Here is a 14,618-nt window from a genome sequence, read left to right as displayed (position 1 = left end):
CCCAGGCTCCCAGCAGCTCTCCATTCTCCCAGAGTGAGCATGGGCTGAGCTCTCGGGGTCAGCCGCCACTCAGGGGGCGCTTATCCCTCTCGCAGGGGCCAACCGCCTGACCCTAGAGGATGCCAACATCGTGCAGCCTGTGGGCCTGACCGTGCTGGGCAAGCACCTCTACTGGATTGACCGCCAGCAGCAGATGATCGAGCGTGTGGACAAGACCACGGGGGACGCACGGACACGAGTCCAGGGCCGTGTTGCGCACCTGACTGGCATTCATGCTGTGGAGGACATCAGCCTGGAGGAGTTCTGTACGTGAGGGGTGGGCAGTGGGGCTGTGCGGGGGCCCCCGAGGGGAAGGAACGCCTCTGCACGGAGCACAGCAACCGCTGGACTGGCTCCCCTGGAGAAAGGGAGGAGGCCAGACCAAGGCGAGAGTAGGGCTGAGGCCGTTTTCTTTCTGGCTTTGTCTGGGCCCAGTCTCGGTGACCAGAGGCCACCCTCAGGCCCTCACCCCATCCCCTTCTCCATCAGCAACAGACTGGACCGCTCTGATTTCTGTTTCTAGCTCTCGAACCCACTCTGCTTTCCAAGTGCCTGCGATGAGATTTGGCCCAGCTTTAGATGAATCACCCTTTAGATTGACTCTGAATCAACCGATTAGTAACCTTTATTTCACCTGTATGTCCCTCCACCAAGAAAGGTGATAAAACCATGGGCATGACACTCATCGTATCTTCCCTAGCTGGGGAGCAGGGTGGGGAGTTTGGGGGGCACTTTAGGATTCCGTCCACCACAGCCTGGCTGTGTCCTGGAGCCTGAGAGAGGATTGTCTGTAATCAGGACCTGTGGCTCCTCCACCCGGTCCTTGGCTGTATGTGGGTGTGGAGGTGTGTGCGCACGTGTGTGTCTGCCTGTCTGTCTGCTTGCTTTTCTCTCTCTATTCAGTATGTATACGGCACCCAGCGGGCTGCCCGCTGAGTGAGCAGGGCCTTCGCTGCCCTTGTCTTGTGACGCCCGCGGTCTGGCCGCCGTCCAGGCCCCAGGGCTGCCCAGCCTCACCCCAGCCCCTCCCTGTCGGCGTTGCCTCGGCCACACTGCATTGTGACTCTTTTGTACCCCAGCCCTGTTTTCAGTATATTATTACATTATATATGTTATTTCACAATAATTTATAATTTCAAATGAGATTATATTTTACAGCTGACAAAAGTAGAACTCAGTAAGGGTATTGCTTCCCCTATTACCCAGCCAGTAAACCCAAGGGGGCTTGAATTTGCAACCAGAGCCCAGGCTTTAGCCACTTGAGTTTTTTTCTGTTAGGCTTCCTGCTCAGAATCAGGGACATGACCTCCGAACCGGCCACTTCTTTGTTGACTGCTCAGTGGCAATTTCTGTGGTAATCAGCTGGGTCCCAGATAAGTGAAGTCACCAGGAAACTAGCTTCTAGATAACCAAGGCGCCCCATACCTATGGGTTAGCATGCTTGTGTTCATCTGGCCTCTTAGTCCATGCTCAGCCAAGTCACGGATTCCTGGGTGTCACTGGCAGATGGTCAAAACGGTGAATGCCCAGCCCACAAAGGTCAAGACCCGCTGCCTACTGGTGTCGGCAGAAAGCCAGGGGCACTGACCGGCGCTCCTTGGAACCAGGGCCGGGAGGGCCAGGAAATGCTCAGTGAGCAGGTTTGAGGTTGGAAACTGGGGACATGTCTGTGAGCACCAGTGTGCAGGCTCTGACATGGAGAGGCTCCTCGTTTTGGGTAAGCGTAGGAAGTCCTTCGGCGGGCTCTGCCATGTTGATCTGGGACGTGGGCCACCCATCTGCGTCCGCACACGATCCCACAGCTAACCTCTAAACCAGGGGTGGCACTCTGCAGCTTGTGGGTCCCTGTCATCCTGGCTGCCTTTGCCCTGCAGCTGGCTGACCGGGGGTCACACCGGTGGCCTGGCCTGTGAAGCCAGAATTATTTACTTTCTCATTTTTTATGGAAAAAGTTGGCTGACCCTGCTCTCAACTATGACTCTGCCATTTTAAAAACACCTAATCCTTGAGATGGAGGAGGAAAAAAACCATGATTTGCCTTCAGGGGTAGAGGTGAGGAGCTGAGTGTGCTTTGCCATTTCCTCTTACCTGGGGGAGGTCAGCCACCTTCCCAGGCTCCTAACCATTGTCCAGAGATTGGGCACAGGAGGTTAATGGAATTGAAATATTCAAGGTTCCCGGGGTTCACCACCTTTACTATGTTAATTTCCACGTGTATTAGTTTACTGCAGCTGCTGTAACAAGCGACCACAAACTGGGTGACTTAGAGCAGCAGAAATGCATTCTTTCCTGGTTCTGGAGGCCAGGAGTTCAAAGTCAAGGTGCCTCCAAGGCTGTGCTCTCTCTGGAGGCTGGGAATGAGGGGCTGAGGGGATGGGGACCAGGGGGAGGCAAAGACGGTTCATGGCTACAGGTGTGCTTGTGGGTGCACCATTGAGGCTGGAAATGAGGGGCTGAGGGGATGGGGACCAGGGGGAGGCAAAGACGGTTCACGGCCACAGGTGTGCTTGTGGCTGCACCATCGCAGCCTCTGCCATCACATGGCCTCTCCCCTGCCTTCACCTCTTGCCTGCTTGCACGCTAAGTGTCTTCAGTTGTGTCTGACTTTGCGACCCCATGGACTGTAGCCCGCCAGGCTCCTCTGTCCATGGGACTCTCCAGGCAAGAATACTGGAGTAGTTGCCATGCCCTTCTCCAGGGGATCTTCCCAACTCAGGGATTGAACCTGCATCTCCATGTCTCCTGCACTGGCAGGCAGGTTCTTTACTGCTAGCACCGCCTGGGAAGCCCTCACCTCTTAGGCGCTCTTATAAGGATACTTGTTAGTAGGTTTAACGCCCACCCAGATACTTCAGAATTAGACCCCATCTCAAGATCTTTAATGTGATCACATCGTTTGCAGAGACCCTTTTCCCCAGTAAAGGTCACATTCTCAGATTCCGGGCGTTAGGATGTGGACATATCTTTTGGGGGGCCCACCACTAGCCCACTACACCGTGAGAGACAGACACGAAGGCGGGCGGTGTAGCATGATGGCTGTGGGCACGGTGGGAGCTGGTGCAGAAGGCTGGGGTGTGACGTCAGGAAAGTTCTAGATGTGCTCTTGGCCTCCGCTTCCTCATTGGCAAAATGCAGCGTCCACAGAAACAGACTCGCCTGGCTGCCCTAGGAATGAAGTGAGAGGGTTGACTGCACCCCTGTGGGAGTGCCAGTTATTGTGAGGTCTTGCCTGGCCCTCACCGCCTCCCTCCTCTAGGCTGAAGTCCTGAGACTGGAGGCGGAGTCCAACCCCCTCCTTCTCTTCTCTCCACAGCAGCCCACCCCTGTGCCCGCGACAATGGAGGCTGTTCTCACATCTGTGTCGCCAAGGGCGATGGGACGCCGCGCTGCTCATGTCCGGTCCACCTCGTGCTCCTGCAGAACCTGCTGACTTGTGGTGGTAGGTGTGAGCTTGGCACTTCTTGGGACACTGAACAGGGACCTGGGTTCTCTGCCTGCCAGGTTGTTGCCTGGCATTTTTTAAAAATCCATAGTCCCTGTGGCATCTAGTGTTCAAAGCAGAATGTCTTGTTATTTGTTCTCTTCTCTAACATATGCATTTCAAGCCTTTGAATTTCCCTCTAAGCACTGCTTTAGCTGCATCCCACAAATTTTGATGTTGGATGGCATCACCAACTCAATGGACATGGGTTTGAGCAAGCTCCGGGAATTGGTGATGGGCAGGGAAGCCCGGCTTGCTGCAGTCCGTGGAGTCACAAAGAGTGGGACATGACTGAGTGACTGAAGAACTGAACAAATTTTGATAAATTGTATTTTAATTTTCAGTTAGTTCAAATATTTTTAAATTGTTCTCAATAATTCTTTGGCCCTGGTGTTATTTAGAAGTGTGTTGTGTAATTTCCAAATAGTTGGAAATTTTCTAGCTATTTTTCTATTCCTGATTTCTAGTTTAATGCCACTGTGGTCTAAGCATACACATATGATTTCTAGCCTTTTAACTTTGTTCAGATATGTTTTCTTCCCCAGCATGTGGCCTGTCCTTGGTGAATACTCCTTACGAGCTTGAGAAGCTATGGCATCTGCTGTTGGGTGGAGTGTTGCTCTACATGTCGTTAGATCCAGTTGAGGGACAGTGCTGTTCAGGTTGTCTGTCCTTCCTTCCTGCTTCTGCTGTCAGTTACTGATGGAGGCGCTGAAATCCCCGATAATGGATTTGTCTAATCTTTTAGTAGTTCTGTCTTTTCCCCTGCTTCTACCCTTGACCATCTTCTTTCCAAAGGCTGCACGGGGAGTGGTTAAGAATGTAAGCTTTAGGGTCAGCCAGACCTGGGTTCCAATACCAGCTTTGCCACTTCCCAGCTGAGTGACCCTGGGCTGCTCACTTACCTCTCTTATCCTCCACTTCCTTTTCTGTGAAATAGAGAAACGGAGAGCATTTATCTGACGGGTTGTTATTAGTAACCGAGTGCTTTGCATGGTCCCTGACACATGGCACACGGGAATGCCAGCTGCCACTAGTCATGAAGATGGCAGCAGTAATAGAAAGACTGAACTGTCACTGACACCGTGATGAAACTCAGTCCCCAGGCTTCCTCTCCTCTTCCTGCAGGTCCTCAGGTGACCTTGGGCGTGTTGTTCCTGTGTTCCTTTCCTCTCCTGTCCTCTGAGCTCCAGGGGGCTGGTCTTTCTCTGCCCCTTACTTCTCACCCTCACCCCCATCATCCCCACGCCTTGTCCCACACATGGCACATTTCAGGGAGCAGGACCACGGGCCTGTCTTTATGGAGCTTTCTCCTGCCCCACTTCATCACTGTAAACCCCAGAGACCCTGGCCAAGAAGAGGGGGGCCTTTGATGACTGTCCGCTGGCGGGGACACCTCAACTCTCCTGAGCTTCCTGTGGCCTTTCTCTGAGTTCCAGCCCCAGGGCCCACATGGCTTTGTGGCCTGAGAGAGGCTTTGCAGCTCGCACAGACATCCAGACTGCCCTGGAAGAGACGGGGCCTGGGGAGAGAGCTGCACCAAGTGCTCAGCTCGCCCTGGGACCCCAGCTCTGGGTTTCCCCACCGGAGGACGAGCCCCCTCACCCTTCCTCAGGGCCTAGGAGGCTTGTGTTCACTGTGTCCCCATCTCCATTCTTCCCTGGCCTCCTCTCTGGGGGCTCTCAGAAGGTCAGGGGCTCACGGAGGTCCCCAGGAGGTGCCATGGAGCCTCGTGCCTCATGCAGTGACCCAGACGGGCAGGGCGCGGCCCACGATGCCAGCGTGTGCTCCTGCCAGCGTGTGCTCCGCAGCGTCCCTGCTGTGTGAGCCCAGCCCAGCCAGGCGCTCGCGCATGCGCACATACTCACTCTCGCACGTGCACGCGCACATGCTTGCCCCGCTCTGTTACGTCTGGGAGGAAGCGGTGGTCCAGGCAGGCTGCTTCTGTTTTAGGGACAAGGAAACGGAGGCCCTGGGAGGTTGAAGGTTCCTCAGGTTGCCCAGCTGCTGAGAGGAGCCTGGGTTCATCCCCAGGTCCGTGCACACATACATACACACACATACACACACACACACACACACCCCCCCACCCTGTCCCGTCTTGGCTCTCCAGCAACATCTGCCAGGAATAGGGGCCCTTCAGGAAATCAGAGCCTGCCCCACATGGACCCTCTTCCTCCTGGCTGGGCTGTGGGGGTGTCCAGGCAGTGGAAATAGCGGTCAAAGGCACAGGGCCTTTGATTGGAGTCCAGGAGTGGGGCGTGGCCACCGTCCACACACAGCTTTCCGTGGCCAGCGTCCCTGTGTTCCTTGGCAGCTCACTGCGCACACATCCGTCTTTGGCTTCTTTGTCCCCGGTGTGTCCTCTGTGGCCAAACGCAGTGGGAACAGCGGGATTGTGTTCGTTTTTGCTCACAACTCTCCCCCCATCTCGCATTCCCATTCAGTCCAGTGTGGACCCCGCAGTTATGGGGGAGGCACGTGGGTTCCAAATGTTGAAAGGCTTAGTACATTATGAAATCAATACTTCTGTAAAATTGATGGCTTTAAATTTTTTTTTTTTTTTTTTTGGCTATGCTCTGTGGCTTATGCATCTTAGTTCCCCCCAGGGATTCAACCTTGGCTAGAGCAGTGAAAGGGCCCAAGTCCTAACTTCTAGATGACCAGGGAACTCCCAATACCTTTTTCCTTAATCAGATTTTATGGATGTTGATGACTGTTCTTAAACTTGAAATGGAGTTTGGGCTGATTTCTGGGCCTCCGGTTTTCTGGGATTTTCCAGCAGAGGAGGGAGATATGATGACAGGACCCTGGGGAAGGGGGGCAGCCCAGGGGCCAAGGGGCTCCTCCTGAGTGTCTCTGCTGGCACCCTGGCATTCATCATGCCCGTCTGTGTCCAGGCCTCCAGGACAGTGCCCCTCCCTGAGCACTACTGTCCACGCTTGGCCTGCACTAGAGAAGTGGACCCTGAGGGGGGAATGACTTACCATGGCCACTGGCAGGAAGTGGCCCCAGATCTCCTGTCCTTCACCCTCTCAGCTCACCACCCTCCCACGACTCCCCCCCCTTGACTCTGCTCCCCCTCCGATACCCTTACCACCTGCCTTTCCTCAGCCCACCCCTCAGTGAAGGGCCTGGGTCCCCCACCAGCCCCCGCCACCGTGCCTGTGGGCTCTCTTGGCACTCACAGTGCTCTGGCCCCATTGCCCCAGATGTGTAATAGGTGTGGGTGCTGACCACTGGCTTTCTGACCCTTCTACTTCCGGCGGGGATGCAGTGGACACGCCGGTGTAGCCAGGCCCTGCACATACCCTGTGCTTTGGGTCTACAGCTTCATGGCCTACTTGGGGCTGGAGGTGGGAAGGCAGACAGGACGCAGGGCAGTGGAGACGAGGTGGATACAGCATGTATGAACTGAGCGTATTCCCCGCTTTGAAAGCCAGACGTGCTTCGCCCAGCTTTTGCTCAAAAGCCGGCGCCCATGACGGTCTTTCTCTGCTCCGCAGAGCCTCCCACGTGCTCCCCCGACCAGTTCGCCTGCGCTACTGGGGAGATCGACTGCATCCCCGGGGCCTGGCGCTGTGACGGCTTCCCCGAGTGTGACGACCAGAGCGACGAGGAGGGCTGCCCAGTGTGCTCGGCCTCACAGTTCCCCTGTGCGCGGGGCCAGTGCGTGGACCTGAGGCTGCGCTGTGATGGCGAGGCCGACTGCCAGGACCGCTCGGATGAGGCGGACTGCGACGGTGAGGCCCCGCCCCCGTCCTCCCGGCCCCGCCCCAGCAAGGCTCCGCCCATCCCCTAGGGCACCCCCTCGCCCTCCTGGAGTTTGGGCTTTATCGGGCCGGGCCGAACCTGAGGAAGGTCACTGTAGAAGCTTTGCCAAGGCTCCTCACCTTGGGAAGGAAAAAATGTTAGTTTTAGGCCCCCTGAAGGCTCCTGGCGTCTGCCCTGCCAGTTTGGCATGAAGGTGGACTGTGAGAATCTATCTTGCCTTCCCTCATTCAGTCAAGAATTTTACAGAAATCCAAGACAAATGCATTAGTCAGCTTGCTTTCCATGGTTTACACCCTGGTTAATTCCCATCCCCAAAGGCAGTGCTGTCCTCCACCAGCGAGTCTGTGGGTTAATGCTTATTTGTGGGTGATTTCTAGCATCCCACTGAACCAGGAGTTACCAGAGAGATTTGTCTGGTCAGCCTGGGTCCACTCTGACCAGCAGGATCTTCCTTTAGACCGTGACAGTGAAACAAATGTCTGTGCTCCCTCTGAGTTTCTTTTATAAATGACCTTCTCCGTTGGTTCCTGCCACGTACTGTCAGTACCACGGCCCCGTGTTGACTACTACTGAGCTAGCTGTTAATAGGTCTTTCTAGCTGCTACCCCCATAGCCACTGGGTCCTATACTTGGATAACTCAGATTTTATCTGTTCCCTGCCCACTCATGAAAAGCAACCATTCTGTGGAAGATGAAGGCCTGGGGTTCATTCCCCCAAGTGTTTCCGTAAAGCTGCAGTTGTAAAGTCTTTCCAGCTCACAGACCCTTTGAGAACTTGATAGAGACTAGACCAGGATTAGCACACTGTGACCTAAGGGTTAAATCCAGGCCACCACCTATTTTGGTGAATAAAGTTTTGGGTTCATGCTACGTCACCTCAGTCATGTTCGACTCTTTGGGACCCCATGAACTGTAGCCCACCAGGCTCCTCCGTCCATGGGATTCTCCAGGCAAGAATACTGGAGTGGGTTGCCATGCCCTTCTCCAGGGGATCTTCCGACCTCGGGATCAAACTTCTGTCTCTTACGTCTCCTGCATTGCAGGCAGATTCTTTACCATCTGAGGCACCAGGGTAAGTTGGTATTCTTTACCAACTTAGCCACCTAAGTTTTATTGGGACAAAGCTAGGCTCATTCATTTACATATTGTCTGAGGCTGGTGTTGCATGAAAACAGCAGAGTTGAGTAGTTACTGTAGAGACATATCTGTCTCTTACAGGAGAGTTTTCTGAGTCCTGCCTTACACTTGGCCCCAGCTCAGTCTGGTGGCCAAGATCTCGGCGGGTGGCAGGAGCCCTGATTAGGAACCACTCCCTCCGTCCTCCCACTGTGAGAGTTTCTCCTGGTGGAAGGAAGCCCTGGGAGAACAGCAGGCCCTGGTGCAGGCTTTGGGTTCCACCCTGCGTTTCAGAAGCTTCCTCTCCTGCTTGGTGACCAGGAGATCTGCCCACTCATTGCACGGACAGGGTTCCTTGTCTCCAGTTTCGAGCGTGGGGTGCCTGGGCCGGGGCAGGTGGGGAGCTTAGACAGGAAGTCCTGGGGGCAGATGACCGGCGAGCCCCCAGGCAGCTCCCTTCCTCATGGGGCCGGGGCCCTTCCCAGGTCAGCAGGGAAGCAGCAGCAGCTGCAGTGCCCGGCCTTTCTCTTCCGTTTCCCCCGAAAGCCTGAGAGCTGCACTAATTGCTTGCATGGCTAGCCTCTGCCTCTCCGGCTGAGCTCTGCACTCTCTTCCTGACCCCCGGAGCTCTGCGGGCACATCAGCTGTCCCCTGTCCCGCCTGGTTAGGAGCCTGGCTCCTGTGGGCCATCCACTGACCCCATGACCTGGGAGACAGCCTGAGCTCAGGGGCTGTGGGAGCTCTGGTGCTTTGCAAGCCTGACCCATGGTAGGATCCTGGTGAATAATTACCTCCCTGGGTCGTTGAGGTCTCTTCCCTGCCAGCCCGTCCCCAGCATTTCACAGGCCTTGAAAGGGGGGTCATCGAGGGGAGGGTGAAGGCTGGTTTGGCCGGGACGGTGTCCCGACCTGGTCCTCGCAGGGGTCCCTTTGCCTGCTCTGCGTTTGGACCCCAGGCCTCTGCTGCTGGGTCTGGGGTCGCGGGGCTGGGTGCACCTGTTGGTGGTCATCTGCTTAGTGCTCCTGGCTGCGTCATGCCCTCCAGCCTCTCTGAACGCAAGGCCCCTCCTTGCAGCCGTCTGCCTGCCCAACCAGTTCCGCTGTGCCAGTGGCCAGTGCGTCCTCATCAAACAGCAGTGTGATTCCTTTCCGGACTGTGTCGACGGCTCCGACGAACTCATGTGCGGTGAGCTGGCTTCCTGCAGAGGGCGGGGTCAGGGAAGGGGGGCGGTCACCCTGTGCTGGGCTTCTGTTCCAGGATCGTGGGGTCCAGAGGGAGGAAATGGTGAGGACTAAAGAGGCTGGGAAGTCGAGAGTCTCAGGCCTTGGTGGGGGAGTCAGGGAAACCTTCCTGGAGGTGGAGGCAGCTGTGAGGAGGGAGAGACGGAGCTAAGGGGCATTTTAGCTGGGACAGAGGCACAGCAGCAGGCCCCCTTTGAGAAGGCAGAGGTGGGCGGGGCTGACTGTGGTGGGCCGGGCCTGAGTGGCAGGCAGAGGCAGCGGGTTTCTGCCCAGAGACCTCACTTAGCAGCGTCTGCCAGACAAGATCGCCTGAGAGGGTCAGGGCTGGGCCCCTTCTCTGGCAGCCTGCTGTCTGGCTGAGGAGGAGCCATGTGTGGCCCTGTGCAGAAACGCACATGTGCGTGCACACATGCACACATACGTACACGCACGTGCTGCATGCACCTTGAATGACACGGTCTGTACAGTCAGGGGTACGGGGTACAGAGGATGTGAAATGAGGGCAGTCAGAGAAGACTTCCTGGCGGCAGTGGCTCTTGAAAGGCTGTCAGATTCAGACAGGAAGGGAACTGGATTCCCAGGAAGTGGGGATGTCTCCATGCATCTGGGGATGTGGCCCCTTCGTTCACGGCAGAAGGCCCAAGATAGAGATGACTTATGAATGGGGAAGAAGGGGGGGTCCCCGGGGACTCACTGAGCACTTTCGTACCGTCCCATCAACCCAGGGCAGGCCCCTCAGCTGCCACCTCGGGGGAGGTCTGGGGTCCGAGGGCAGCCGCGGGGTTCTGAGCCCTGCTCCTTTGGCAGGCAGGTGTCCACGCTGACCGTGTCTGTCTTTGGTCTCCCGTGTGACTATCCCAGTTGTTGGGATGATTGTCATCCATAGTCAGGCCTCCTCGCTGGAACCAGCAGCTTTCCTCCCTTTCTCTGGGGGGTTTGACCAGCTGGAGGGGACCGAGTTGATTGTCCCTAGAACCGTTGTGCCGACCTGATGGGGAAGTGAGTGTTCTTTGGACAAGGTTGAGTCTAGAGCCCAGACCGCGAAGCTCCAGGTCAGGGGCGTGAATAGGAGGAGTCGCTGGTGAGGGGCTGGGGGCGGTGGGAGAGCTCAGTCCAGCTGAGGAGGGGCAGGAGGCCGCTGCGGGGAGGCTGGAGGGGGCAAGCCCTTCAGGGGTGCTGCCCCAGCCCCCTAGCAGCTCCACCAGTGGGTGCTGGGCCGGGGCGGGTATGAGCCCTCCAGGGCACACAGCGCCTGCCCCCCCTCAGGAGACCCGCTCCGTTTGGGTTGACGTCCACCGTCTCTCCCTGCCCGGCCTCCGGCAGAAATCACCAAGCTGCCCTCGGACGACGGCCCAGCCCACAGCAGCGCCATCGGGCCGGTCATCGGCATCATCCTGTCGCTCTTCATCATGGGCGGGGTCTACTTCGTGTGCCAGCGTGTGGTGTGCCAGCGCTACGCCGGTGCCAACGGGCCCTTCCCGCACGAGTACGTCAGCGGGACCCCCCACGTGCCCCTCAACTTCATCGCCCCCGGCGGCTCCCAGCACGGTCCCTTCACAGGTGAGGAGCCTGAGCCCCCTGAGGGCCCGGGAGGAGGTGGAGAGGGTGGCCAGGGCGGGCTGTGGGGCGAGGGGGTCGGAAATGCTCTTTGGACTTGACCTGAGCTCATCTGAGTTGCCCACTGGGGACAGTCGTCACGTGGGGCTGCTTTTTCTGAGCCTGGTTGGGTCTCCTGGGCAGAGGGGCTGGAGAAAGCACTCCGTGTCCGTGGGGCGCCCTGGCCCCTGACCAGGCCTCATGCCCGCCGGCCCCCCTCCCACAGGCATTTCGTGTGGCAAGTCCATGATGAGCTCCGTGAGCCTGATGGGCGGCCGGGCCGGGGTGCCCCTCTACGACCGGAACCACGTCACCGGGGCCTCGTCCAGCAGCTCGTCCAGCACCAAGGCTACACTGTATCCACCGGTGAGTGGGGGCAGGAGGAAGCCCAGCCGGCTCCGGGTCCCCCCCCAACCCAGGACATCAGGGTTTCTAGAATTACCAGCCTGCCGTTCCATCCCTCAGGATGGTGGATGCGTTCACTCCCCTCCGCGTCCTGACCTGCAGTTTTTTCCTTTCTCTTCTTTTATTGGAGTGGAATTGCTTTACAGTGTTGTGCTTCTGCTGTACCACGAAGTGAATCATCTGTGTGTACATTTATTCCCTCCTTCTTGGACCTCCCTCCCACCCCCTGGGCTTTCTGTTTAGAAAAGAGCACTCCTTGTTCATTGTGGATAATCCGGAAGTCAGGCGAAGTCTAAAAGTGGAAGTCGCATCCATAATCCTACCTCCCAGGGTTGCTGTCGGCCGTCCTCGGATCTGGGTGCCAGTCTTTATTCCGAGGGCCTTCCCCATTAGCAGAGCCTGTCTGGCTGGACGTGAGCTTCCCTTCAGTGTCCCCACCAGAAACACCCTATTTTCCTGCCTAAGGCCCTGCTGGTTCCCAGAAAGTAGCTGGATTGTTTTCTAAGGACAGGCACTCATGGGATGACTTTTGTGCTGACTTTTGCTCCCTGGAGCTTCCGGCAACCCAAGTGGGGTGTGGGCTGGCTCCAGGCCACACCCTAGAAGGAAATGATTGTAGAGGGTGACAATCTGAAGCCCTTAGTGTCCAGGTCCCGCTGCAGGATCCTGAGGGGGACCTTCTCCTCCATGCTGGCTGAGAAAGCCCCCCATAGCCAGGAGCATGGCCCGGGGTAACCGGGTAAGCCTGATGCATGGATGCGAATCTGGGGCTACGTGTCAGGTTCTGACTTTACCTCGTCCTGTGCTTCTTAATTCTTCAAAACCTGACTTCTCTGTGATGAAATACTCTTCTGAGGTGAAGATTGCCCCTTGAACTTTCTCTGGGGGGGTCCCAGCAAGCACCACCCACCAGGACGGGGCCTGCCTGCCCTTCTGAGTGTCCCCCATACCCAGGCTGTTGCCCTTCCTTATTGCACCTGATCCTGGCAGGGTCTAGGAAGGAGGAGGCAGCAGGGGTTATTATCTCGGGTCCGCAGGATTCGGTCTGAGTCTCCTGGAGGCTACAGGGCTGGGCTGTTAGGGGTGGGGGAAGCAAGGAGTCAGCAGAGAGGAGTTGAGGAACCCTCCCCACTGTTCTTGCCTTCCTGCTGCTATCGTCACCTGACCTTCGGATGGCCCACGTAGCCAGCTAGAAGCCCCAAGAACCCTCTGAGACTGAGCTGACTCCAGGCCAGCCCCCTGCCCACCCCCTCCCACCCCCAACGTGGACACCAGGATGCTTGCCGCCTTTGGAGGAGCCGGGAGCTGGGGGGATCGCACTTGGCGGCGAGAGATGACACTGACCACCAGCAGTTTTTTACAGTGGCTTTATTGAGATACAGTTCACATACCATACAACCCACCCACTTCAAGTGTCCAGTTCCGTGGTTTTTAGGATATTCACAGAGTTGTGCAGTCATCACCATGGTTAAATCTAGAAAATTTCATCATCCCCAAAAGAAGCCCTTTGTGGAGCCAGCTGTTTAAAAATTAACTACGTTGCTTTGAATCAGTAATATACATTCACGGTACAGAATTCAAAGGGCACGGTGAAAAGAGGGCCCGGCCTTCACCATGACCAGGAATTCACCCCTCCCCAGAGGCACAGCCTGTGCGGGGTTGATTGTGTGTCCTCCCAGGGGAAATCAGTGCATAAGCGAGCATACGGGAGTACGGACTTCATCTTCCCGGCAAAGAGAGTAACATTTTTTCTTTAGTTTTGGAGACAATTGCAGATTTATCTGTAGCTGTAAAATATAATACAGAGCGGCCCCGTCTCCCTTCACCAGTTGTCGCATTGGCAACATCTTACGTAACTATGGTTGTCTTGGCACATGCCTGCTGCTGTAACAAAAATGCCATAGACTGGGCAGCTTAAACTACACGCGTTTATGTCTCACAGTTCTAGAGGCTGGGAAGTTAAAGATCAAGGCTCTGGTTTCTCACTGTTCAAAGCCCAATTCTTAGTTCATAGTGACTGTCCTGTCCGTATATGGTAGAAGGCACGAGGGAGCTCTCTGAGGTCTTATTTTTTTTTGGCTGTGCCTTGTGGATCTTAGGTCCCTGACCAGTTCCCTGACCAGGAATTGAACCTGCAACCTCCTGCAATGGAAGCGTGGAGTCTCAACTACTTGGCCACCAGGGAAGCCCCCAGGGTCTCTTTCTTAAGGACACTTATTCCATCCCTGAGGGCTCTACCCTTGTGGCTTAAGCACTCCAGAAGGTCCCACTCTTAAACCATCATGTTGGAGATTAGGTTTCAGTATATGAATTTGGGGGAGACCCAGACATTAATTCTACAACAGTAATACAGTATCATAACCAGTGCATTGATACAGTTCCTTTTGACTTTATTTCAGTTCAGTTCAGTCGCTCAGTCATGTCCGACTCTTTGCGACCCCATGAATCACAGCACGCCAGGCCTCCCTGTCCATCACCAACTCCCGGAGTTTACTCAAACTGTTGTCCATCGAGTCGGTGATACCATCCAACCATCTCATCCTCTGTTGTCCCCTTCTCCCCCTGCCCCCAATCCCTCCCAGCATCAGAGTCTTTTCCACTGAGTCAACTCTTCACATAAGGTGGCCAAAGTATTGGAGTTTCAGCCTCAGCATCATTCCCTCCAAAGAAATCCCAGGCCTGATCTCCTTCAGAATGGACTGGTTGGATCTCCTTGCAGTCCAAGGGACTCTCAAGAGTCTTCTCCAACACCACAGTTCAAAAGCATCAATTCTTCAGCACTCAGCCTTCTTCACAGTCCAACTCTCACATCCATACATGACCACTGGAAAAACCATAGCCTTGACTAGACGGACCTTTGTTGGCAAAGTAATATCTCTGCTTTTCAATATGCTATCTAGGTTGGTCCAAGGAGTAAGCAAGCGTCTTTTAATTTCATGGCTGCAATCACCATCTGCAGTGATTTT

At 55.8% G+C, this 14,618-nt stretch overlaps 1 protein-coding gene across 1 annotated transcript in view; it reads left to right on the top strand.

Moving 5' to 3' along the window:
- The window catches only part of LRP5 (low density lipoprotein receptor-related protein 5), a 90,132-nt gene that overhangs the window by 69,085 nt on the left and 6,429 nt on the right, over positions 1-14,618 (top strand). Inside the window, exons 16-22 of the mRNA XM_010837822.1 lie at positions 96-305; positions 3,353-3,478; positions 7,027-7,263; positions 9,485-9,595; positions 10,975-11,211; positions 11,474-11,889; positions 13,293-13,391. Coding sequence (XP_010836124.1) covers positions 96-305; positions 3,353-3,478; positions 7,027-7,263; positions 9,485-9,595; positions 10,975-11,211; positions 11,474-11,889; positions 13,293-13,391 — 1,436 coding nt within the window. The remainder of the gene's footprint in view (positions 1-95; positions 306-3,352; positions 3,479-7,026; positions 7,264-9,484; positions 9,596-10,974; positions 11,212-11,473; positions 11,890-13,292; positions 13,392-14,618) is intronic.

This window comes from Bison bison, unplaced genomic scaffold, assembly GCF_000754665.1.
Source record: "Bison bison bison isolate TAMUID 2011002044 unplaced genomic scaffold, Bison_UMD1.0 scf7180017864080, whole genome shotgun sequence".
Lineage (NCBI taxonomy): Eukaryota > Metazoa > Chordata > Mammalia > Artiodactyla > Bovidae > Bison > Bison bison.
The sequence above is the reverse complement of the archived record's forward strand: the minus strand, read 5'-3'. Positions and strand labels throughout refer to the sequence as shown.